This window comes from Halichoerus grypus, chromosome 1 (genome assembly GCF_964656455.1).
Source record: "Halichoerus grypus chromosome 1, mHalGry1.hap1.1, whole genome shotgun sequence".
Taxonomy (NCBI): Eukaryota; Metazoa; Chordata; class Mammalia; order Carnivora; family Phocidae; genus Halichoerus; species Halichoerus grypus.
Genome location: NC_135712.1, coordinates 190531389 through 190557561, shown reverse-complemented (window position 1 = coordinate 190557561; position 26173 = coordinate 190531389). Strand labels below are relative to the sequence as shown.

The 26173-nt window shown below is 37.3% G+C and overlaps 1 protein-coding gene across 13 annotated transcripts in view; it reads right to left on the bottom strand.

Moving 5' to 3' along the window:
* The window catches only part of CFAP20DC (CFAP20 domain containing), a 255701-nt gene that overhangs the window by 87075 nt on the left and 142453 nt on the right, over positions 1–26173 (bottom strand). For 9 of the 13 annotated variants that reach the window (XM_036071785.2, XM_036071787.2, XM_036071793.2 and 6 more), the window contains 5 exons: positions 11937–12073; positions 11100–11262; positions 9429–9545; positions 8116–8235; positions 5368–5702 (listed from right to left, as the gene is read on the bottom strand). In XM_036071785.2, the coding sequence (XP_035927678.2) occupies positions 5368–5702; positions 8116–8235; positions 9429–9545; positions 11100–11262; positions 11937–12073 (872 nt within the window). Of the gene's footprint in view, positions 1–5367; positions 5703–8115; positions 8236–9428; positions 9546–11099; positions 11263–11936; positions 12074–26173 lie in introns of those variants that run through there. The other 4 variants (XM_036071788.2, XM_036071791.2, XM_078076545.1 and 1 more) reach the window with 4 other exon arrangements.

The window sequence follows — 26173 nt, the reverse complement described above, 5'->3', positions numbered from 1 at the left end:
TTTTCCTTCTTTTCTATCATTTGGTCTTCTAGATCACTAATTCATTCTTCTGCCTCGCTCACCCTAGCTGTTAGATTATCTAGATTAGATTGGATTTCATTGATAGCATTTTTAAATTCTGCCAGTACAGCTTTCATTTCGGCCCTTCTGTGTTGCCATTAATCGATTTCTCCATTCTAGCTATTGTCTTAACAATTGCTACCCTGAATTCCGTTTCCGACATCTTGGTTATATCTGTATCCATTTGTAAATCTGTGGCAGACATCACAGTCTCTGAGTCTTTCCTATTTTGGGGGTTCCTCCTCCTAGTCATTCTTTTGAGGGGTGGTTAAGGGAATGTACAGAGTCCAAATTACTGACCACAACCCAAGCAAGATGCACCTGTTTTCTAGGGACCTTAGGGTTGTTGGCCTCTTGTTCTCCCAGCCTGTCTTCTTGGGGAGGGGCTTGCTGCGCTGTTACTCAGGCAACCCTATTTGGGCAGAGTTGCCCTGTCCCCTGTGGGGGGAGATGGGCTCAGTGAAAACTGTTTTTCTGGGGCTTTTGTTCTCTGGCGGCTTTCCCTGGAGGCTTTCTGCGTCTCTTCCAAGAGTCAGAGCAGAAGAGATCATTTCCAACCCTCTGCCTCAGAGCAGAGAGATCACGGTCTGTTCTTCAGTGAGCTCTCCAGGCCACACTATCACCGTTTCTATCTGTGCTGCTATAAACTGCAGTGTCCTGGGTTGTGCGCCCCTCAGCAAGGCTCCCAGTCCTCACCTCCAGGTCGGGGCACGTCTTTGCCCTTTGTGCTTCTATAACCACCAGCCGCCCCCAGTTCACACGTGTGGCCCTGCCACTCCAGGTTTCAGTCTGGGGGGCTGCCCTAAAGTCCTTTCCCCACCGCTACTGGTCTGCAACTCTGTGCCCCATGTCCCCAACGCGAAAGGCTTTTGCACTCCTGTGTTGTTTCATCTTCCTGGCACTAGCGCTTATGGTAGCTCCCTTCCCCTTCCATTTATCTTCAGATACGTGCCTGCAGACTCACGGCCCCCTGTTTCATACCTCGAAACCAACTGCCTGTGATTTTCTGTTTGTAGAGATCCAGATCTCTCTTCTTACATCTCAGGCTGATTTCGTGTGTGTTCAGAGTGGTCTGGTAGATATCTAGCTCAATTCCGGGGACTGGCTGGAATAGGGTCCCTTACTCCTCCACCATCTTTTCTCCTATCTTTTGTAAATATCTTTACCGGTAGCCAGTGATGCTTCACAGACAAATAGCAGAAGTTAGAAGGACTCTATGGGGTATGCAAACTATTGGGGAAAATGATGAGACTCTTTTAATTGTTTAAGACAGAAACATATTCTTCTTTAAGTTAAAACTTCATGCTCTTTTAGCTGATAACACTTTAAAGATTTCTTGCAGAAACTCCTATCCACAACCAAATATTTATCCACAAGATGTTTATCTACTAGCAGAAGTGGTAGAATGATATTCTAAGCAGACAAGAGTTTTAAAAATCTTCTTTCCCTGCCTATCAAAATGAAGAGCCAAGTCACAAGAACCAAGGGGCCTCTGACTTTTGCAGAGAGGAACAGAGCTTCACAAGATAGTAATAAAGACACAGAGCTGTGACCAGCCTTAAAAAATTTCGCACACAGAATAAATATTAAATTTGCCTGGTAGGTTTAGAGTATGTTATGTTGTAATTCATAATATACAGGAACAAAAATGCAAGGCAATATATTCAAAATAAGAGTCCTTCCATTTTTTTCCCAACACAGACATTGACATTTAAAATTTTTTAAAGGCTACAGAGAAATATAAGTAGCCTCAAGAGGAGTAAATATTCTTTCTATTGTGTGTATGTACATGTGTGTGAGAAAGTAATTCAAATTCACTAGTCAAGTATATGGGGTGAGTGGTTTATAGACTAACCTAGAAATATAAACTATGAGGGAAAAAAAATGCAATGAAACAGCTTAACTGCTGAGTGCCAAACAAACAAACAAACAAACAAACAAACCTTCAAAGCAACAATACGAGGAAAACTGAGGAGGACTAAAAGGGTCTTTTTACTCCATTGTTGGTAAATTTGTCCTCTGCAGCCCTCCACAGAGTTAGATGGGGAGAAGATCTGGAAGCTTCCTAGCTAATTTGAATGCTCTAAGTAGTCAGTCCACATAATTCATGTCCAACTATGGATAATTTTTTGGCTTAATGTTCCAATTTGGATTGTAATACAGGACAAATTACCTGGCCTTGCAAATATCTACTTTAATATGTGATACACAGCCAGAGTTTTGGAAAAAAAATGACAGTATTTCTAGATGAAAAATTAAATTAGGGGAGTAATAAAATATTAATATAAAGCTAACTATTTCAAGTTGTAAACCAGGCGTATACTCAAAGCCACATTGGGAATAATGGCATAAAATACAAAATAGAGATGATAATAAAAGGAGGCTTTTTTTTCTTTCAGATGCTGTAATAGTGGGAAAGGCACTCTGTTTTAATAGCTTTCCTAGAATAATTCATTTTACATGGTAGTCTTGATTTTATAGCTATATATTTCTATAGTGTGCTTTTCAAATAAGAAGTACAAACTAAAAATTAATTGAGTATCAGGAATATTAGTATACATGGCTGCCTAGGGAATAAAATATATAGTAAAGCAAAGACTAAGACAAGAGCATATGCAAAAAAAAGAATACTCATACTTTTGAGGCTCTCACACTAATGAAGATCTCAGATGTGAATTAAGGATTAGGAACTTAAATTACAAAATCAATGTATCACTGAAAGCTTATTTTAATTAGCTTTTACTACTGTATGTGTACTTTTCCTCTAGCTATCATGATAACATGATTTGATTTTTCTTAGATTACACGCTACTGAATATATCTAATTTCCCTTTAAAAATACTCAATGGTTGACCATTAAAAGAAGTATTTTAACTACAAGTTACAAACTTCAAGCACAGTAAGTAATGTAATTATCCTCATTAGTCCACCATTATTTATGACATGACATTGGTTTCCTTAAGTATAATTATGCTACTCTAAAGATATAAAATTCTAAAATAACACAACTAATAGTAAGGATGCTTAATTAACTAAACTGATTTTTCTTCAAAGACTATATGTAAATAAACATTTTAAATATCTAAGCCGATTTCCCATTGACTTACACAATTAATAAACGGGAGAAGTGATCCTAAGGAAAAAAATTACCAAAAAAGTCCCAAACAAATGAATTTGATCACCATAAATTCTTGTTTAAACTTGTTTAAACATAACCCGTCATTTTTGTTGGTCATGTTTTCTATTTCATAGTTTGTATATTGTTACTGCCTCTAACAATAAACCCCTAAGCTTGTATAATATGGCAAGGTTTCTGCCCTTCTCTCTGGCTGCCACTCTTAGCAGGCTCCAACTAAAGGTGGGCCAGGACAGGTGTTAGCAACGAGATGGTCCTAGTATAGACTCTAGCCCTATGCTACTAGTCATTTGGATGGTCATGGCACAGGAGTGACCAGATAGCCATGCCACTCAGAGCTTGGGTAATGCGTGATACATTTATTTTCAATTTCATGTAGTTGGTAATTAGTACATGTTTGAATAATAAACGATGAAGGAAGTCAGAAGTAGAGTAGCTAGTAGCAAAAGAAAGCACACCAAGTGATAACAAACTAAAATATTCAGAAATAGTATTCCTCATTTTCCCATGAAGCTCTATTGCTTCTTGTCAAGGCTTATCCTTCATATAGACAAAAACACTAAGTTCCTCATGTCATGATGTTTAAAGGACAGTTTCCCTCATAAAACTTTTCTCAAAGTTTTCCAGGGAAGGGACTAACATTTCCCACCTGCCCTGAAATTTCCACCATTAAAGGAATTCTTTTGGTTTAGGTAAGAAAGATGGTGCTGTGCATATGGGAAGGGGATGGGCTATCCCATTAATGAAATGGTATGAATTAATTTATCAGATTAGCCAATTAATACTGTAGAAGAATTGACAGCTGGGATGGGGGCAGTGCTAGATGCTGAAGGCAAACGTCTATTTTAGTTTTTATATCTTAATGTTATTCAGGGTGAAAGGGACAAAGATGTCTACAGCAACAGTTAAAATGTTGGCGTCAAATGTACTATTTATGCATAAAGCGATTTGTGGTAGATTTATGTTTGGTATTACTAATAGTTTCACCACGCTCAGAAGCAAAGATACTATAAAAAAAAGGATTTCCCCATGCACCTTGCAATGGAAACTCATTAAAAGTTGCAAAAAACCATAATTACTGCCTGAACAATTTCATCATATTCTCAACTGGCTCTGAAGGTAGGAGCAATGAACCTAATCTACATCCTGCTGTCCAAGGGGAATTCTTGATCAGTTATAATTATTAAAAAAATTTTTTTGCAAGCATATACAAAAAGTTTTTCTAATTATTATTATATAATAATTATATTATATATAACTTAATATATAATTTGCTATATTTATATTTATTACCTATAATTTAATATATAGTTATTATATATTATTATTATATAATTTTGACATAGAAATGATTTGTATCATTTTACAAAACCATAACTTGACTGTAATCTGCTTTTAAGAAAATTATTTTTCACAGAAAATAGGGATGCCTATCATTAGAGAACAAAGCTGAAGGAATTTCACAAATTGATTTCGTCTGAGGGAAAAGAGTCATCATAATGTATTAAGTTTTAAACAAATGTTTCAGAACTACTTTCCGTTTGGTTTATGACAAGTTTTTTTTTAAACTTTATGTGAATTTACTAATTTATAAGATATATTTGTATTCTAAATAATTGCAAACAGAAAACCTCGGGTAAGGCAAGTCCCAGCACTAATCCATGATTCATTATCTAAACTTTAATTGGCACAACTCTTGAAACTCTGGGACCATATGGAAAATAATGAGTCTTAATAGGTCTAAGGTGGAGGGATGGTAGGGTAGGGAGGAAGCCAGAAAGCCGTCAATTCAGAATGCTTAGCCACTGCAGCACAATCTGCCCAGAGAGCTAGAACAATGTGTTCTCAATGTTTTACTGGTTTTGCCATCATATAGCTAAACCGCATGTTATTTCTCTCATTCTGTGAGGCAAAAATTAAAATGAGAAAACAAAAACAACCCCAAAACTGGTTTCCATAATTAAAAATGAAATTGGCTGACTGTTAATAAAAAAGGCAGCAATTTAGAGTTACCATAACAACCCGAGGCAACTGTTGACTGACACTGCAATCTGCCACCTTTTTATAAATAGCAGTTGATTCCCCCTCTTTCATTTCAGCTGGTTTTAGTGCTCAACGGAGCTAATGGAACAACTGCGCTTTAGAACGACTTCACTCATCAAGCAGTGTACCTCTTCGCTGCTGTCACCGCCGTAAAAATCATCCTCTGATTCGGTGTCTCTCCTTGTCACACTGGCATCCTCTTTTAGATCCAAAATAAATGGGCACCCCTCTGGGGACATGTTCTGAGTTTTTCCATGAGGTGCTGATCGTGGTCTTGATGAAAAAGTGAAAATGTCCTTTGGAACAACCTGGGTTTCCTCTGCCAGTTGGCCATGTTCACTCTCCTTGCTGGCTTCCAGCCACAGATGTGAAGTGTGGCAGGAATCATCATCCAGAAGGAGAGACTGTCTGCTGGACGCCAAATGGGAAATGCGATCATCATTTTCAGGAAATATCCACTCATCTGACATTTGGGAAAGATGACAAAAATTAGAGGAGTGTTCCATCAGTGTTATATTAAGGCAGGTAGTTAGGTTAAAATTTCTTGGGTTGAAACAGAGATTTATCAAATAATACAGAAGCCAAGGAATGCAATTTATCCACCATCTTGTGACCTGCTAAACATTTAACCCATAGATCAGTGCCTATAGCTACAGGAAACTTATTTGCACTTCCTCTCCGTCTGAGTTGAAACACTGGCCAGGAAATTTTTAAGTCTGAAATAATTATCACCTGTCTTGCAGCAAGTTCTTCATAGCACAGCCTCATTAATTTGACATTCCAGGAGGGAAGAAATCTTCCAAATTTAAAAGGGTTTGAGTTACTAATATCTTCTTTTAACTGCAGGAGGACAGAATATTTAATGTTTCTTTAAATAAAATAACTGGGCATTGTTTGGATTACAAATCATGGAGGAGAGGAAACCATGAAAAGGTTAACAGGCTTTTCCTTTCCATTCTACTGACTGAAACAGGACAATTCATAGACTAAACTGAGTAGACTTTTCCAGTAATAGTAAATCCACAGAAACACTTGTTAATGTGATTGGTAAAAAAGATCTTTAATTATAGGAGAGAATGTTTTGATACATAAATCTTTTTGCACAACATTATTTGTTTTGATTAAAAATACTGTATACTACCACTGGGATACATTTTAATCAAAACCTTAAAAAATTTTGAACTTTAAAAATTCTTTTGAAATTTAGTTGACACACAATGTTATGTTAGTTTCAGATGTACAACATAGTGAAAAGATTTTAATCTTTTATGTAACACTGAGATAGATTTTTCTAACTACGATCCAGGCAAACTGACACAGACAAATATTTATAATGAATGTCATTAAAAGCATGCTTACTTTCTTCTTTAGAATGACAGCAGGAAAAGGTTGCATTTTTCTCAACTTAGTCTATTTTCCTTAAAATTTACTTTTTTTGCTGCATTATGTCAATGGTGAAAATCTTAACAAAAATCTGTGTTCAGCAGAACCAAAATGTGGACATGGTAATTTTACCCCGACTCTTGAATCCTGCTATATCTATCTTCACAAGAAAAGTAACCAAGAGATATCTAAGATTTGCTGACTTGAAACTCTAAAGCCTACAGTTCAAAAGCAACAAACAAAAAGACCTTTAATAAAAATAACATTAATGGCACAAATAAAATCATATTCATCATAATGTATTCATTTCTTAACTTAAGATTATCATTATATAATATAACTTGCTTATATAAAGGGTAACAAATATATATTTCTTAGAGAAAATCTGTAACTTTCACATTTTCTGTAAGTAAGTGGCCCAGAGCAGGCTGAATCTACTTCATTGGACCACATTCATAAGGGGATGTGGAGGGTCTGGAGTCAGTATACCGTGAGCGGGTGAAATAAACAGATTCACTGGGCTGTCCTCTTTTGGACAGCAAATCCTTTTGCATGGTGTTAAGCACATAGCAGATGTTTTGTAAACACAGTAGATGCTTTATTAATAAATAAATGTTGAAAAAGATCATAAAAACCAATGGGCTGCATTAAGTACATTGATAGTAAAGAAAATTGGAGGACAAGATACTGGGAATCTTCATTATGCAATTCAAAAACTTGCATGACCTATTGCCAAACATATTATTAACTGTCAAAAAGTCAAAGTAAAAGGAGTGTTTCTACACCAAACGAACTCTAATTATCTCACCACCACATGCTTTTTTGGAATTCGTAGTTTTACCTCAAGTATTTCCATATCAATTGTAATGAATAATTTGGTGTGTTTTCTTAGGAAAATATGTAAATTACTATGTAATCACAATATTGCAGCAAACAAGATAAATGCAAGAATGATCACCTAAACATCTAATTAGTTTTTCTACACAGTCAGATTTATGCTAGAGACACTAATTGCGCCTAACATTTTAATGAAGGTTTCAACATTGCATAAATAAGACTGACAAACTACAAACAATTTTCATTTATTTTCCTTTTTCCCTTGCTCAAAAACAATTCGCCTTTGTAAAAGTACCACACACCTGCTAGGAAAGATATGTTGATGGGCTCAATGCTCTACACTCCAACCATCTCCATTCTAAAGAGGACTGGAGACTTGCAACAATAGGTAATCTTTGGGGACAGTGACAATGCCCTGTGAAAACTTCAAAGTTTCAAACTTTCCTTCTGAACAGGATAACTGGTGCATTGAAACTTGGAAATAAAAATGCCCTTTCATCCATTAAAGTCTGACATGCAATTGGGGTTAAGAGGAGATTTATCAAAAAATGACAGATTTTAGCAAATGACTGCATCACAACTTCTCAAAATGACTGGGTTAAACATATTGATATTTCATCAATTATTAACGATTATAGTGGACTAAAGATGCCAACCTGCTTGATCAGGAGACTGCAGTGCTGGAGAGCTGGGGTTCATCTCTGGGCTTTGTTGGGACCCACTGTTGAGGGCAACTGTTGCTTTATCTTCATTCCTGTTATTTCCTGAAGAACTGCCTTTATTGGAATAAATATTTTCCACGATGTTATTTCTTTCGATTTTTATAAAAGTTCATTTTGAAGAATGCTATTAATGCAGTGTGCTTTTCTACATGATTACTGAAAAGCACATTAGAGGTGACGATACAGATTATCTGCAGTTCTTTTCTCTTCCACTAGAATTTTTCAAAGATGAACTCAGCTGCATTTTTGTAGAGGTTCATCTTTAAATTCCTTGATATTTGCATGGGGACATTTTAGATTTAAGTTTTACAATATGCAATAAAAGGAATTCCAAAACCCATATTATTTTTAAAGGGTCCTGTATTTTTCCGTTTGGTTCCACATAAAATGGAGTGTGTTTTCTTTAAATTACAATTCTTACACAACCTGACTTAAAATTTTAAACCAAGCACTTTCCTTCAGCATCTTAAGAAAATGGACACAGAATTAACTTTTCTATCTACTATTTTATAAAAATAACATGAATCCTAACAAGCTGAATTTCAGCCTACCGAAGAACTCCTCATTTTTGAGAAATTATGCTAACAGATGTGTACATGATATACTATGGGCTTGACTCAGGATATATGAATGCATGTGCAGACAGATCTATACTTAAATGCCTCAAATCCAATATTCAAAGGGATAACTATAATAGCCACCTATATTTATCTAAGGCTTTATTGGTTGCAAAGAGTTGAAATTTTAACCTACATTCTATTAGATGGCATGGAGTCCAAAGGGAGAGACAGCAAATGTAAAAAAAAAAAAATACACACACACACACATATATATAGATATATATATCTATATATATATCTGAAAAGGGCCCAGTTTAAAAAGAGGAGATATAAATGAAACATGAAAAATTATGAGTTAAGTTCAATTTTAGTAAAGTCTGCAGGCAGGAACTTCCTCTATCAAATTTGGGCTGTTTCTAAAAAACAATAATTTAAGCTTATTCTGCCTTTGACAGTAGAAGTAGGGAAGTCCTTTACTTCTGTGGTACTATTTAATCCAGCAAATCTCTGTTAGGGCTCTAGAGCAATTCTTTTGCAGAAGATTTGATTTCCATAATCCCTGTAGAAAAGACATTTATATTTTAAATGAATTGGTCCGTAATCCTTTGAAATTTACAACCTGCAGAGAGAGATTCCATTGCTCTGCATAATACACAGATATAAGATAGTATTGAATTAGTGCCGTACCGCTGTGTGCCTCTGTCCTTTCTCTGCTGGTGCTTTTTAACCATAATCTTCTCCTGCTATTATTCTTATCAGCTGATGGTTCTTGAGGGGGATGTGGATGCATAACTTGCAGATTGGCTGGTACATTTTCATATCAAAGAACAAAAAGCCAGAACAGAAAGTACTATATGGTTTGAAATAACTCAGTAAATATAATTGTAGCTATAATGAGAATGTTCATATCATTGTGACATCATATAAAGCTGTATCAAAACCACAACTTATTCCTTCTTGGAAAATAGGCATTTGTTCAGATTCCATTATTGGGATCGTATCAGGCTTTCAAAATTACTGAGACATTTTATTCATGTAATATAACCTTATAGAGAGTTACAGGTAATTTGGTTAATTGTACATACAACATGCTATATTAAAAAATATAAAAAATGAAATGGATTGCTAAATAGAAAAATAATTGCTTCCTTTGAAAGAGGAAGTCAATAAGTATGATTCATCAACAGCTTGGAAGGTAGTTTCCTAAAGAACCCTGCAGAACTGCGATCAAACCTGAAAAAGAACTCCTAAGTGTAATTTAATTGTGTAATCATCATCATAATAATTAACAGCATTCATAGCAGCATCTAATATTTACTGAACGCTTAATTTCTTGGCACAATATGATGTGCTTGACTGGTTTTTCCTGTTAAATCCTCACAATGACCTTTGAGGCAGTCACTCTTCATTACTACTACTATTGCCAGTAGCAATTTTATCCCCATTTTACAGATGAGGAAACTGAGGCCCACAGGGTTTAGGAATTTTGATCAAGGTCTTACAGATGGTGGTAGAGCCAGGACTGAGTATCTATGGTCTTTATGTCCTTCTCTCAGTTTTGTACTGTATGAGAAATATAGTCTGTAATAGTGATCATTAATCTCTAAATCAAATAAAATGAACCCAAATGCCTTCCTTTTCAACTCTCACAAAAGTCAGACATGCAAGAATGGAAAAACTATAGTGAGTGATAAGCCTTTGGTACTGGTCTCAATTCTTTCCAATGATTACAAACTGCAAATCATTTTACCTCTCTGTTAGCCATGAACCCTCAATCTACAAACTGGGACAAAAGTCTCTTCTTCACCAACAGGGTTCTCTGTGCATCAACAGGAGAAAATAAAAAGCACTTTACAAATGGAAGAGATTAAAAGATAAAATTAGGAAAACTTAAAATGCAAGTGGAGTTCTCAAAATATAGTTATTATGGAATGCTATGTTATTTCCTCACCAGTCATCATAAAATAAAAACAGGGTACTATGGCAATTCGAAATAATGGAATAAAGAGAATATAAAGAGAATGATAGGTGGGGCGCCTGGGTGGCTCGGTCGGTTAAGCATTCGACTCTTGATCTTAGCTCAGGTCTTGATCTCAGGGTCATGAGTTCAAGCCCCTTGTAACCTACTTTAAATAAATAAATAAATAAGTATTAAAAAAAAGAGAGAGAGAATGATAGATTCCAGAAGAGAATATATGTATAAGAATTTGAAACAGATTTCAATATCCACCATCTTTTTCATTTTTAAATGATAATTCTCTGGATGTTAAGATCTAATCAAGAATTTAACTTCAAGTTTATCTTCACAAGAGCATTTCTATTTTCCCCTAGCTATTGACACTTATGTATGATTCTTACCACGAACAGGTATAGTCTGCTTTATTTGGCGAATATTTTCTTTATCTGCTTGCTCCTCAGACTCCGGCATCAGCAAGGCTGACATCTCTGCGCTGCTAACACAGTCCTCAGTCACAGACTGTTGGCATGATCGGTTATTTCTGGACCCAACGGATCTTGCTGTCTGTAAGGGACAGGAATTAATCTGCACATTTTACAATATGGGAATTGCATTTATTTCCTGTAGAATTTACAGAGACTAATAATATTTGGACAAATAAAAAGTGAGAAAAGAAACTAGAGGAAATGAGAAGGTTAGAAAGTTGGTGGAGAGGAAAATTATAGCAGAAAATTAGAAAGAAATGGAAGGAGAAATATAATGTGAGACAAAATAGAAGACAAACAAGTTTTCTAGACACATAAATTAAAATGTGCTTATAATCCATCTTTAGTAGGTAGGAGTTGAACTGAAAATCTCTGCGTGTGTCAGAAATTCAAGGAAATTAAAAATAAAAATATAACATTTGAGAATCTGTTCGTTGTAAGGTATCTGGTGAAGGTCCAACTCCTTTTTGAAGGAGACCACAAAATGTGCTCATATATATTTGCCTTTAAGTTTTGTGAACATATTTAATCAAAAGAATACTCAGAAATGGTAATTGTGTTGACATGACAAAAATAAAACCGTTTTGAGGTCTTTTAAAATCCAGAATTTCTGTTCCAAATTTATTCAAGCCTTATGCTTTTGGCATGTATTCTCTCTGCCTCTTTCCCCCGCCACCACCCCTGCACTGGGAAAGAACCCTTCTCTTCCCATGCCCCTCACGCTTAGACAAGCTCTTCAGACCTTGCTCCTACCTCACTGGATATCCTCATGTTATTCCTTCTGCCAGAGAGTGGAGGTGGTCCCAGAACTCTGGATCCGAAAGCGATATGACAGACATCTTGATTTTTACTGTTCCGCACACTACCTGTTCCCCTGTTAATGAACTGATCTGTTTTGTTCAAAGAAGGTAATAATAGTCCATTAAAAGGCATAATGACAAACACCATGTTGCAATGTTTCTGAAAGTACAATCCAGGTGTCATATGATCTGTATCCCCTTCCCCACTACAGGTCACTTATAAAAAATGCAGATACTGGAGCCCAACATTAGATCTACCAGATCTATAGAATTAGAATCTTGGGGAGGAGCAGCAGAAATCTATAATTTTAACAAGTTCCCCCGAATGGTTCTTATGCTCACTGTCATTTGAGAACCACTGCCATAAATATTCTTCCTCAAAGAGAGAGAGAGAGAAAAGAAAGAAAGCTACTAAAAAATACATCTTATTTTCTCTTTAAGGAAATACTTTAAATAAAACTATTTAACTCAATTGAACAAATATTTGATTGAGCACTCTTGAGCTTTTCCTAGAAGTTGTCAGTGATACAAAATAGCTAAGATATATTGCTTGCCCTCAAGGGAGGTGAGAGTACAAGTAAACAGGTAACCATAACATAAAGCAACTCAGTGGAAATGAAGAAAAGTGACCTCTTGTTCCTCAAAAAATTAAAAATAGAATTACCCTACAATGCAGTAATCACAGTATTGGGTATTTACCCCCAAAATACAAAAACACTAATTTGAAGGCATTCCTGTACCTCTATGTTTATTGCAGCATTATTTACAATAGCCAAACTATGGAAGCAGCCCAAGTATTCAGTGATAGATGAACAGATTCAGAAGATGTGGTACATATATACAATGGAATATTATTTAGCCATAAAAAGAACGAAATCTTGCCATTTGCAAAGACATGGATGGAGCTAGAGAGTATAATGTAAAGCGAAACAAGTCAGTCAGAGAAAGACAAATACTGTATGATCTAACTGATACGTGGAATTTAAGAAGCAAGACAAATGAGCAAAGGGGAAAAAAAAAAGAGAGAGAGCGACAACCATGAAACAGACTCTTAACTCTAGAGAACAAACTGATGGTTAGCAGAGGGGAAGTGGATGGGGAGGAAGGGTGAAATAGGGGATGGGGAGTACACTTACTATGATGGAAAAAAAAAAGAGTAAGTGACCTCTTGAATGGAGTTTGAATGACTGATAAGATTTCAAGAATAAAAGATGTAGGGTGCCCTAGAGAGAAGAAAGTGAATAAAGACAAGAGTGAACTGGTAGGGTATGCTTGGGGAGCAATGAAATTACCAGTTTAGCTAGAAGGATGGGTTTGGGTCACACTGAAAAGAGCCTTAAATCGCTGAAAGCCTATTCTAAATTTGGTAGGTGATAGGGTATCATTGAAAATTTTGGGGGAGAAGGAGAACAAACTGATAGGACCTCCAGGATAAGGCAGGTGTGCTGACCAAACTTTGCTGCCTTTCCCTTCTGGGCACACAGCTATATTACATTTCTGAGCCTTCCCTGCAGTTATATGGGTCATGTGACTGCTTTCTGGTTAATGAGACGTGAGAAGTGAAATGTGAGACGTGTAAACTACTTCCTGGCCCCTAAAGCCTCCCACATAATTCCCCATACTCTCTCTTCCCTCATCTTGACAAGACGCAGAAGATCCGGGGGAGGGCTATAAGGCCTGGAGAAGAACCACTAGGTGAAAGGAGTCTGGGTCTCTGAATGACTTCATGGAAGGCTGCCCAAGGAACTCCTGATTGGATGAGGCTGTGGGGCTCTTTGTGACTGCAGGTGAGGGTGATGGACCTTAACTCAAAAAACTGCCTGCAATCTAGAAAACCTTCTGTTATGCCCACTTGCAAGACAGGACCAACCTTAATATTATGATATTGGCTCCAAGTAAGTCCACATTTGTCCTATAGTCCTGGATATATATGAGCTACTGGCTACTTCCTGTCTGACCTATTCCCTGGAAAAAATTCCTATAGTTAGGTAGGTGGTTTCTTTAGCCTCTGCTGCAGAGTTGTAACTTTACATGTGGAGTTAAAAACCACTCTTCTGCAATGGCATGAAAAAAGGCACCAAAGTTTGTGAAAACACGCCATGCTTAGGAAGCTCCACTTGTTTAGATCTGAGTAGAAGTAATATGTGTGGGTAAATGGGTGTTTTCTGGGTCTGGTTTTATTTTTGCAGTAGATGAAGCTGAAGAGATGGGCAAGGGCCAGACTGTTGACATGATCTGAAAGAATGTTTGCTGGACAGAAAATCTAAGGTGGCTGGCTGGCAAAGTGGTGAGGAGATACACCGTTCCAGTTTTCTTCAAATTCTTGAAGCCCTGTTAGGTAGAAGAGAGATTCCATTTGTCCAAAGGGCAGACTCAGAACTAATGAGAAGAACTGACTTCAAGGTTTTAGTCCAACATGAGGAACATCTTTCTTTAAGTATGTCTGGTCATTGTGGTGGAGAATTTTCTGTCATTCTGGCTCTTATAAAGCAGATTCAGATACCAGAGGACTCCCTACTTTCTATTTCTGGCCTAGTCCTCTCTTCTGAGTTCCACACCTTGTATCCAGTGGCTTTCTTGCTCAGTTCCTCTTCCATGTCTTAAAGACACAAATGGAGAATGTAGTCCAGTGAATGGCACCACAATCCACAGAGTTTGAAGAGTTAGGATCTGGGTGTCATCCCTGACTCCTCTCTCCACCTTCTCCACAGCCAACTCAAGTCTACTTCTCTCTACCTCCTTGGTCAGCACTGCAGTCCAAGTGACCATCATCCTTCTCCTGGATGATCACAGAGCCTCTCAAGGGATCTCCCATGTCCACACTGGCTCCCTGTCCCATGCCCTCTCCAAAATGTACCCAGAGCGGTCTTAGGCAAGCATATACCTGATCAAGTCATTCTTTTTCCTCACTTAAAACTTTTCAATGTCTTCCCTGCTGCAGTTAGGATTAGGAAGAAAGCCTTTAACAGTGGCTGCAAAAACCTACATGTTCTGGCTTCAGTTCATACCTTTCACCCCTCATTTTCTGCTCTCTCAGACTGGCCTCCTCAGTTCTTCCTGCCTACCAGAGCATTTGTGTGTGCTCTTCCCCATGCCTAGAAGGCTCTTCCAGTGTAGGTACTCCCATAAACTTTCCTTCCCATAACTTGCCAAACTGCACTTAAAAATTTTTTTTAAAAATTCAGTTTAGTTAACATATAGTGTATTATTGGTTTCAGGGATAGAATTTAGTGATTCATCAGTATATATAATATATATAACATAACACCCAGTGCTCATTACATCAAGTGCCCTCCTTAATGCCCAACACCCAGTTACCCCATCCCCCCACCCACCTCCCCTCCAGCAACCCTCAGTTTATTTCCTAGAGTTAAGAGTATTTTCTGGTTTGCCTCCCTCTCTGTTTTTATCTTATTTTTCCTTCCCTTCCCCTATGTTCATCTGTTTTGTCTCTTAAATTCCACATATGAGTGAAATCATATGGTATTTGTCTTTGACTGACTTATTTCTCTTAGCATAATACCCTCTAGCTCCATCCACCTCAGTGCAAATGGCAAGATTTCATTCTTTAAAAATTGTACTTTTACATGTGTTTGTGAGATTCACTGATAATGTGTGCTTCAGTAGATATAAACTCAGTAGCCTAGTTTGTCACCCCTGAATTGCTAGCCTGGTGCCTGACATGGAATTATAGATCCTTGCTGAGCAAAATGAACGAATCATTAAATGTAATGAGTCAAATGGGATGTTGGATTAAATGACTAAATATTTCTAACTATGGCTAGAATTTCATTTTTCATTTTAAGAAAATTCCAACTGCAGGTTTTATGTGTGAATTGAGGAAGACTGGGCAGGACTGGACAACTGCCAGGATATGGGGGATGAGAGAGAAGGGTCAACAATGACCAAGACATTGATAATTACATGAGTGGTGTGGCTTTCAATATCAGTAGTGCTATGGCACCCCAATCAGATACCTACTCAGGTTACATGTGAAATGTTCTACTGTTAGCACGTAGACTTGGCTGTGTGTGCATTTGTATTTTTTTTAGTCATTATAAATATCCGTTTGGAGTTAACAAAACACTGTTAGTCTCTCAGGATCAACAACGGAAAGAAATGACACTCAAATCCCAGGCCAATTGGAAAAATTTATTATAGAATCTGTCATCATTTGTACCATTTGTGACCAAGTAGAACAAATCCTAGACTATTGATTTTGTTCTCAAATGTGGATTTTCCCAGAAAGAAAGAGCCACTGAAGGTCCTGAAGGGTATGGGATATGGCTTGGGCCTACATGGGAACTTTTAGTATCAGAATAGGAAATTTTTTTTTTTTTTACTTCCAGTCATGGGAACCATTAGGCTATGGGCATATTTTTTGCATATCTTTCTGTTCAAACATCTTATGGGGCAATTTCCTCAATGTTTTTTCATTTTCTTTATATATAGTTTCCCCCAACCAATTTAAGCTCCTTTAAATAGAAAGACCATTTATTTGGTAGTGTATGTACCTCCATCTGTGGAGCCCAGCACAGTATGTGGCAGACAATGGATAAAGTTCACCACAATTGTTAAATAGTATTCAAGATTAAAAGGAAGATTTTTTAGGGGAGAGAATATTTCAAAAAATCATACTGACATAGTTCTAGCTATAATTCTAGTTTGTAGCTATTTAAAAAAATTAAAATTCCTAAATACCTTGAATTTTTTAGAGGAATCTCTTACTTAGCAGTGGATGTCCAGTGACCATTCAAGATACTCATAAACCTCATATAATATAGCCTTCTAAATCACAGAAAATTAGATATGATTCTGTATTTTATAAGAGGATCTACTATAGGATTTCTTTAAAGAGTAATCTACCACTCTGTATTTAAAGTTAAGTCTATTTTTTAAAATTCACAAATGCTAGCACACTTTTTTCACAAACCAAAGTATACCAATACTCAACCATTAAGTATCTCTTTAATTAATAGACTTCTTTAAACTTCTTGGTACAATTAACATATACACATTCTTAAAGGCTGTTTCATTTTAGTAATTCTGTTTATAATCATTAATTGTTACAATTATCTCTATAAACATGTATCATGCTATTTATCTACTATGAAACAATCCTAATTAAAACCTACAGGGAAAAGTAGTTTAGACTTTTGGTTTCTAAAATAAAAAGTAAAAGGGACAAAGTTTCTATAATGAGAAAAACCTTAATAAAAGAAAACTACAAGCAGAAACGCATGCCTTTTGAATTCTAAAGGGAGCTCTTTTAAGGGCTGATATCAATATGCACAATATAAGGTTAAAAATCAAGATTAGATTAAAGTCATGCTCTAGGCGTTTCATTTTCTTGAGTTTGCGGAAAATGAACTTGGTGTAGGTCAGAGATGTTACTATTAATTATTTTGCTATTTTATGAGGGGTACATGCCTTTGTAGTTAGAATATAAAACCTGAGGGTCTACTCTCTAATTGTCTTTTAGAAAAATAAACATTCGTTTTTGTCTCAAGATACAATGTTCTAATTATTATAGTCATTTAAGTTTGCAGGGTTTTCAAAGCTTAACCAGAAAAACCTGCTGAATTTTCAAATCTAATCATTGAAGGGTCATGCTCAAGACATATCTATTATCTGACAGTCAAATCAGAATTAAACTTGCTATCAGAATCCAATCTTGAATTGGATTAATTTTTATTTTATTATATGTGCACCGTTATAAAGAATGTCAAAAATACACAAAAGGCTGATCTAGTAAAGCAATATTATTTTAGACAAGGTACTTAACCTTTTAAGCCTCACTTCCTTTCATAAGATTAGGATAATAATAGTACTTAAGTCATGGTGTTTTTGTTAGATCGTATGAAACAATGCATGTAACATGCCAAATACCGTGCTTAGTAGGGACTAAATGCTTAGTAAATATGTTATTAATATCTTCCATCTTGAATAGCATTTAACACTTTACAGAGTCCATTCATAATCACTTATTTCTTTATGCATCCATCCTTTCAGTAGTGACTGGGCACGTGGTCTGGGCAGTTGTATCTCATTAATAAAAAGTTTAAGACATTTTTTAAAGGCAATAAAACATATTACAAACTAAAATTAGAATATCTCTTTCTCCTCTAAACTTGAGTACAACCTTAGATAATGTCATCTGTGAGTAAAGTGAGGATATGGCAACAAGATAAAAAGTAATAAGGCACAAGATATTACTTTTCTTCACAAACTCTTAATTTATTAAAAAGCTATCAATAACCAGGGGGAGGAGCAAGATGGCAGAGGAGTAGGGGACCTAAATTTCGTCTGGTCCCAGGAATTCAGCTAGATAGTTATCAAACCATTCAGAACACCTACAAACTCAACAGGAGATTGAAGAAAAGAATAGCAGCAACTCTCTGAACAGAAAAGCGACCACTTTCTGGAAGGTAGGATGTGTGGAGAAGTGAATCCGAGGCAATATTCGGGAAGACAGACCGCAGAGGGAGGGAGCCTCCTCAGCTGGCTACCAGCAAGTGACAGAGCAGCAGAGCACAAAATCAGAACTTTTAGAAGTCCGTTCTGCTGAGGGATGTGGCTCCAGTGGCTAAGCAGGGGGTGGAACCCTCGCTGGGACAGTGTGGTCTCAGGACCCTCAGGGTCACATAAAGCCTGGGGGTGCCGAAGTGTGGCAGAGCTCCCGGGTATCGGAGAGGGAAGCCAGCTGCAAAGGCAGAGCTGAGGAGTGGGCTCTCAGCTCGGGGTTGCCATAAACCGTGATCCTCCAGCAGAGACCCAACAAGAGGCAGATCCAGGGAGACTCCCCTTCCTCCCCTGGGAGGAGTGGTGTGTGAGCGCACTGCAGGAATCTGCTGAGTTTGGAGACTCCAAACAGGGTCGTGCGCCAGAAATAGAAATGCTCGGTCAGAGGCCGGGTGAGCACAGAGTGCGGCGGGATAACAGGGAGACAAGAGTGACTGAATGCTTTTCTCTGGGGGCGTGCTGAGGAGTGGGGCCCCGACCTCTCGGCTCCTCTGGGACCAGAGATTGGGAGGCTGCCATTTTCACTCTCGTCCTCCAAAGCTGTACAGAAAGCTTGCAGGGAACAAAAGCTACTGAGAGCAAACCTGAGCAGATTAGCTAGCCTGGATCCTAGCAAGGGTGGGGCAGTTCCGCCTCCGGCAAACACACTTGACAATCACTGCAACAGGCCCCTCCCCCAGAAGATCCGCAAGAACATCCAGCCAACACCAAGTTTACCAATCAATGAGAATGGCAGAACTCCAGCACTAGGGGAATACAGCACATAGAATTCATGGCTTTTTTCCCATGATTCTTTAGTCTTTGAAAGTTAATTTTCAAAATTTTCTTTATTTTTTTCTTTTTCTATTTTTTTAGTTGAATTTTTCTTCTTTCCTTTTTCAACTAACATTTTATCAATTCCTTTTTAAAAATCTTTTAAAATTTTTCATTTTTACAGTCATATCTCTTCATTGTATTTAACCTTTTTTTTTGGTGTATATATATAAGCTTTTCTTTCTTTAAAATTTTGGGATACAGTTTCTTCTAACAGACCAAAATATACCCTAAATCTAGTGTATGATGTTGTCCTAGGCTCCCGCCTGATCACATTCTCTCATTTAAAAAAATTTTTTTTTCATTCTGTTTTCAAACAACTTCTTATCAATTCCTTTTTAAAAATTCTTTTTAATTTTCATCTTTACAGTCATATTCCATTGCTCCATCGTATTTACCCTTATGTTTACATATATATAAGTTTTTCTTTCTTTAAAATTTTGGGAGGCAATTTCTTCTAACAGACCAAAATACACGCAAAATCTAGTGTGTGGCTCTGTTAAACTCACTAGCCTGATGATATTCTTTTTTTTTTTTTTCCTTTCTTCCCCCAACCCCAGTTTCGGGTCTTTTCTGATTTGTTTAGTGTATATTTTTCTGGGATCGTTGTTACCCTTTTAGCATTTTTTTAGCATTTTATTCTCTCATTCACCTATTCTCCTCTGGACAAAATGACAAGACAGAAAAACTCACCTCAAAAAAAAAAAAAGAACAAGAGGCAGTACCGACTGCCAGGGACCTAATCAATAGGGACATTAGTAAGATGTCAGAACTAGAGTTCAGAATGACGATTATAAAGATACTAGCTGGGCTTGAAAAAAGTATAGAAGATACTAGAGAATCCCTTTCTGGAGAAATAAAAGAACTAAAATCTAAACAAGTCAAAATCAAAAAGGCTATTAATGAGGTCCAATAAAAAATGGAGGCTCTAACTGCTAGGATAAATGAGGCAGAAGAAGAATTAGTGATATAGAAGACCAAATGATGCAGAATAAAGAAGCTGAGAAAAAGAGATAAACAACTACTAGATTATGAGGGCAGAATTCGAGAGATAAGTGATACCATAAAGTGAAACAACATTAGAATAACTGGGATCCCAGAAGAAGAAGAAAGAGAGAGTGGGGCAGAAGGTATATTGGAGCAAATTATAGCAGAGAACTTCCCTAATTTGGGGAAGGAAATGCATCAAAATCCAGGAGGCACAGAGAACCCCCTCAAAATCAATAAAAATAGGTCAACACCCCAACACCTAATAGAAAAACTTACAAGTCTCAGAGACAAAGAGAAAATCCTGAAAGCAGCTCAGGACAAGAGGCCCGTAACCTACAAGGGTACAAACATTAGACTGGCAGCAGACCTATCCACAGACCTGGCAGGCCAGAAAGGACTGGCATTATATATTCAGAGCACTAAATGAGAAAAATATGCAGCCAAGAATACTATATCCAGCTAGGCTGTCATTGAAAATAGAAGGAGAGATAAAAAGCTTCCAGGACATACAAAAACTAAAAGAAATTGTGAATACCAACCCAGCCCTACAAGAAATATTGAAAGGGGACCTCTAAGCAAAGAGAGAGCCTAAAAATAACATAGACCGGAAAGGAACAGAGACAATATACAGTAACAGTCACCTTACAGGCAATACAATGGGCACTAAATTCATATCTTTCAATAGTTACCTGAATGTAAATGGGCTAAATACCCAATCAAAAGACATAGGGTATCAGATTGGATAAAAAAACAAGACCCATCAATATGCTGTCTGCAAGAGACTCATTTTAGACCCAAAGACACCTCCAGATTGAAAGTGAGGGGGTGGAAAACTATTTACCATGCTAATGGACATCAAAAGAAAGCTGGGGTGGCAATCCTTATATCAGACAAATTAGATTTTAAACCAAAGACTATAATAAGAGATGAGGAAGGACACTACAGCATACTTAAAGGGTCTATCCAACAAGAAGATCTAACAATTTTAAATATCTATGCCCCTAACATGGGAGCAGCCAATTATATAAGCCAGGTAATAACAAAATCAAAGAAACACATTAACAACAATACAATAATAGTAGGGGGCTTTTTAACACACCTCTCATTCAAATGGACAGATCATCTAAGCAAAAGATCAACAAGGAAATAAAGGCTTTAAATGACACACTGGACCAGATGGACTTCACAGATATATTCAGAACATTCCATCCCAAAGCAACAGAATACATATTCTTCTCGACTGCACATGGAACATTCTCCAGAATAGATCACATCCTAGGTCACAAATCAGGTCTCAACCAGTACCAAAAGATTGGGATCATTCCCTGAATATTTTCGGACCACAATGCTTTGAAACTAGAACTCAATCACAAGAGGAAAGTTGGAAACAACTCAAATACACGGTGGCTAAAAAGCATCCTACTAACGAATGAATGGGTCAACTAGGAAATTAAAGAAGAATTTAAAAAATTCATGGAAACAAATGAAAATGAAAACACAACAGTTCAAAATCTTTGGGATGCAGCAAAGGCGGTCCTAAGAGGAAAGTATATAGCAATAGAAGCCTTTCTCAAGAAACAAGAAAGGTCTCAAATACACATCCTAACCCTACTCCTAAAGGAGCTGGAGAAAGAGGAAGCCTAAACCCAGCAGGAGAAGAGAAATAATAAGGATCAGAGCAGATATCAATGAAATAGAAACCAAAACAACAGTAGAACAGATCAATGAAACTAGGAGCTGATTCTTTGAAAGAATTAATAAGATTGATAAAGCCCTGGCCAGACTTATCAAAAAGAAAAGCGGAAGGACTCAAATAAATAAAATCATGAATGAAAGAGGTTAGATTATAACAGACACCAAAGAAATACAAACAATTACAAGAACATATTATGAGCAACTATATGCTAGCAAATTAGATAATCTGGAAGAAGTGGATCCATTCCTAGAGACGTATAAACTACCAAAACTGAACCAGGAAGAAAGAGAAAACCTGAACAGACCCATAAGGACTAAGGAAATTGAAGTGGTAATCAAAAATCTCCCAACAAACAAGAGCTCAGGGCCAGATGGCTTCCCAGGGGAATTCTACCAAACATTTAAAGAAGAATAAATACCTATTCTTCTGAAGCTGTTTCAAAAAATAGAAATGGAAGGAAAACTTCCAAACTCATTTTATGAGGCCAGCATTACCTTGATCCCAAAACCAGACAAAGACCCCATCAAAAACGAGAACTACAGGGGCACCTGGGTGGCTCAGTCATTAAGCGTCTGCCTTCGGCTCAGGTCATGATACCAGGGTCCTGGGATCGAGCCCCGCATCAGGCTCCCTGCTCAGCAGGAAGCCTGCTTCTCCCTCTCCCACTCCCCCTGCTTGTGTTCCCTCTCTTGCTATCTCTCTCTCTGTCAAATAAATAAAATCTTTAAAAAAAAAAAAAGAACTACAGTCCAATATCCCTGATGAACATGGATGCAAAAATTCTCACCAAAATACTAGCCAGTAGGATCCAACAGTACATTAAAAGGATTATTCACCACGACCAAGTGGGATTTATTTCTGGGCTGCAAGGTTGGTTCAAATTCCACAAATCAATCAATGTGATACAATACATTAATAAAAGAAAGAACAAGAACCATATGATCCTCTCAATAGATGCAGAAAAAGTATCTGACAAAGTACAGCATCATTTCTTGATTAAAACTCTTCATAGTGTAGGGATAGAGGGTATATACCTCAATATCATAAAAACCATCTCTGAAAAACCCACAGTGAATATCATACTCAACTGGGAAAACCTGAGAGCTTTTCCCCTAAGGTCAGGAACATGGCAGGGATGTCCACTATCACCACTGCTACTCAACATAGTACTAGAAGTCCTAGCCACAGCACTCAGACAACAAAAAGAAATAAAAGGCATCCAAATCAGCAAAGAAGTAAAACTCTCACTTTTTGCAGATGATATGATACTTTATGTAGAAAACCCAAAAGACTCCACCCCAAAACTGCTAGAACTCATACAGGAATTCAGTAAAGTGGCAGGATATAAAATCAATGCACAGAAATCAGTTGCATTTCTATACAACAACAAGACAGAAGAAAGAGAAATTAAGGAGTTGATCCCATTTACAATTGCACCCCAAACCATAAGATACCTAGGAATAAATCTGGCCAAGGAGGCAAAGGATCTATACTCAGAAAACTATAGAATACTCATGAAAGAGATTGAGGAAGACAGAAAGAAATGGAAAAACGTTCCATGCTCATGGATTGGAAGAACAAATATTGTGAAAATGTCTATGCTACCTAGAGCAATCTACACATTTAATGCAATCCCCATCAAAATACCATCAACTTTTTTCGGAGAAATGGAACAAATAATCCTAAAATTTGTATGGAACCAGAAAAGACCCCGAATAGCCAGAGGAATGTTGAAAAAGAAAAGCAAAGCTGGCGGCATCACAATTCCGGACTTCCAGCTCTACTACAAAGCTGTCATCATCAAGACAGTATGGTACTGGCACAAAAACAGACACATAGATCAATGGAACAGAACAGAGAGCCCAGAAATGGACCCTCAACTCTATGGTCAACTAATCTTCGACAAAGCAGGAAAGAATGTCCAATGGAAAAAAGACAGTCTCTTCAACAAATGGTGTTGGGAAAATTGGACAGCCACATGCAGAAGAATGAAACTGGACCATTTCCTTACACCACACACAAAAACAGACTCAAAATGGATGAAAGACCTCAATGTGAGACAGGAGTCCATCAAAATCCTAGAGGAGAACACAGGCAGCAACCTCTTCAACCTCAACCGCAGCAACTTCTTCCTAGAAACATGGCCAAAGGCAAGGGAAGCAAGGGCAAAAATGAACTATGGGGACTTCATCAAGATAAAAAGTTTTTGCACAGCAAAGGAAACAGTCAACAAAACCAAAAGACTACCAACAGAATGGGAGAAAATATTTGCAAATGACATATCAGATATAGGGCTAGTATCCAAAATCTCTAAAGAACTTATCAAACTCAACACCCAAAGAACAACTAATCCAATCAAGAAATAGGCAGAAGACATGAACAGACATTTCTGCAAAGAAGACATCCAAATGGCCATCCAAACAGACACATGAAAAAGTGCTCAACATCACTCTGCAGCAGGGAAATACAAATCAAAACCTCAATGAGATACCACCTCACACCGGTCAGAATGGCTAAAATTAACAAGTCAGGAAATGACAGATGTTGGTAGGGATGCAGAAAAAGGGGAACCCTCCTACACTGTTGGTGGGAATGCAAGGTGGTGCAGCTACTCTGGAAAACAGTATAGCGGTGCCTCAAAAAGTTGAAAATAGAGTTACCCTATGACCCAGCAATTGCACTACTGGGTATTTACCCCAAAGATACAAATGTAGTGATCCCAAGGGGTACGTGCACCCCAATGTTTATTGAAGCAATGTCCACAATAGCTAACTATGGAAAGAACCTAGATGTTCATCAACAGATGAGTGGATAAAGATGTGGTGTATATATATATATATATATATATATATATATATATATATATATATGATGGAATATTATGCAGCCATCAAAAAATGAAATCTTGCCATTTGCAATGATGTGGATGGAACTAGAGGGTATTATGCTAAATGAAATAAGTCAATCAGAGAAAGACAAGTATCATATGATCTCACTGATATGTGGAATTTCACAAACAAGGCAGAGGATCATAGGGGAAGGGAGGGAAAAATGAAACAAGATGAAACCAGAGAGTGAGACAAACCGTAAGAGACTCTTAATCTCGGGAAACAAACTGAGGGTTGCTGGAGTGGAGGGGGGTGGGAGAGATGGGGTGGCTGGGTGATGGACATTGGGAAGGGTATGTGCTATGGTGAGCACTGTGAATTGTGTAAGACTGTTGAATCACAGACCTGTACCCCTGAAACAAATAATACATGATCTGTTAAAAAAAAAATTAAAAAAAAAAAAAAGCTATCAGTAGCCTAGTTCTTCATCTTTAGTATTAATGAGTAAAGAAACCTTTTCAGGGAAACAATTTTATTATCTCAAGAAAACTTTCCATTTTGAATGAGTGGAGCTTAAATATAATATAGGCTTTGGTAGATAATTTCCATCATTTGGTTTTGGAAATAGCACAGTTTCGTATTACACAAGAAGGTTCCCCAGAAGAAAATCCTTAAAACAAGTAGTGAGAAATTGCTTAATGGGAGTAAGCAGTTAAGAATTCATCTCTCAAACCAGACTGCCTGGTCACATCCTAGGTCTACCACTCACTAATTACTTTGTCTCTGTGAGCCTCAGTATCCTTATCTCCAAAATGGTGATTATGATGGTTTCTACACAAAAAGGTATATGAGAGGATTAAATGGGATAAATGATGTGTGATGGTTAAATTTATATATCAACTTGACTGGGCCCACAGGGTTCCTAGATTAAACATTGCTCTGAGTATGACTGTGAGGACATTTCTGGATGAAATGAACATTTCAATTGGTAAATTCCACCCCAAGGTAGGTGGATCTCATCACCCAATCCAAGGAGGGCCTGAATAGAACAAAAAGGTGGAGGAAGGGAGACTTTGATCCCTCTGTCTGACCCCTTAAGGTAGGACATTGGTCTTTAGCCGTCCTCAGACTGGTGCTTTCACTATTGGCTCTCCTGGATTTGGACAGGAACTGCACCATTGGCTCTTCTGGGCCTCCAACTTGACCACTGCAGGTCCTGGGACTTCTCAGTTTCCATAACTGCATGACCCAATTCCTTATGATAGGTCTCTCTCTCTCTCTCTCCCTCTCTCTCTATATATATTCTAAAACCAAATGATGGAAATTATCTATCAAGGCCTA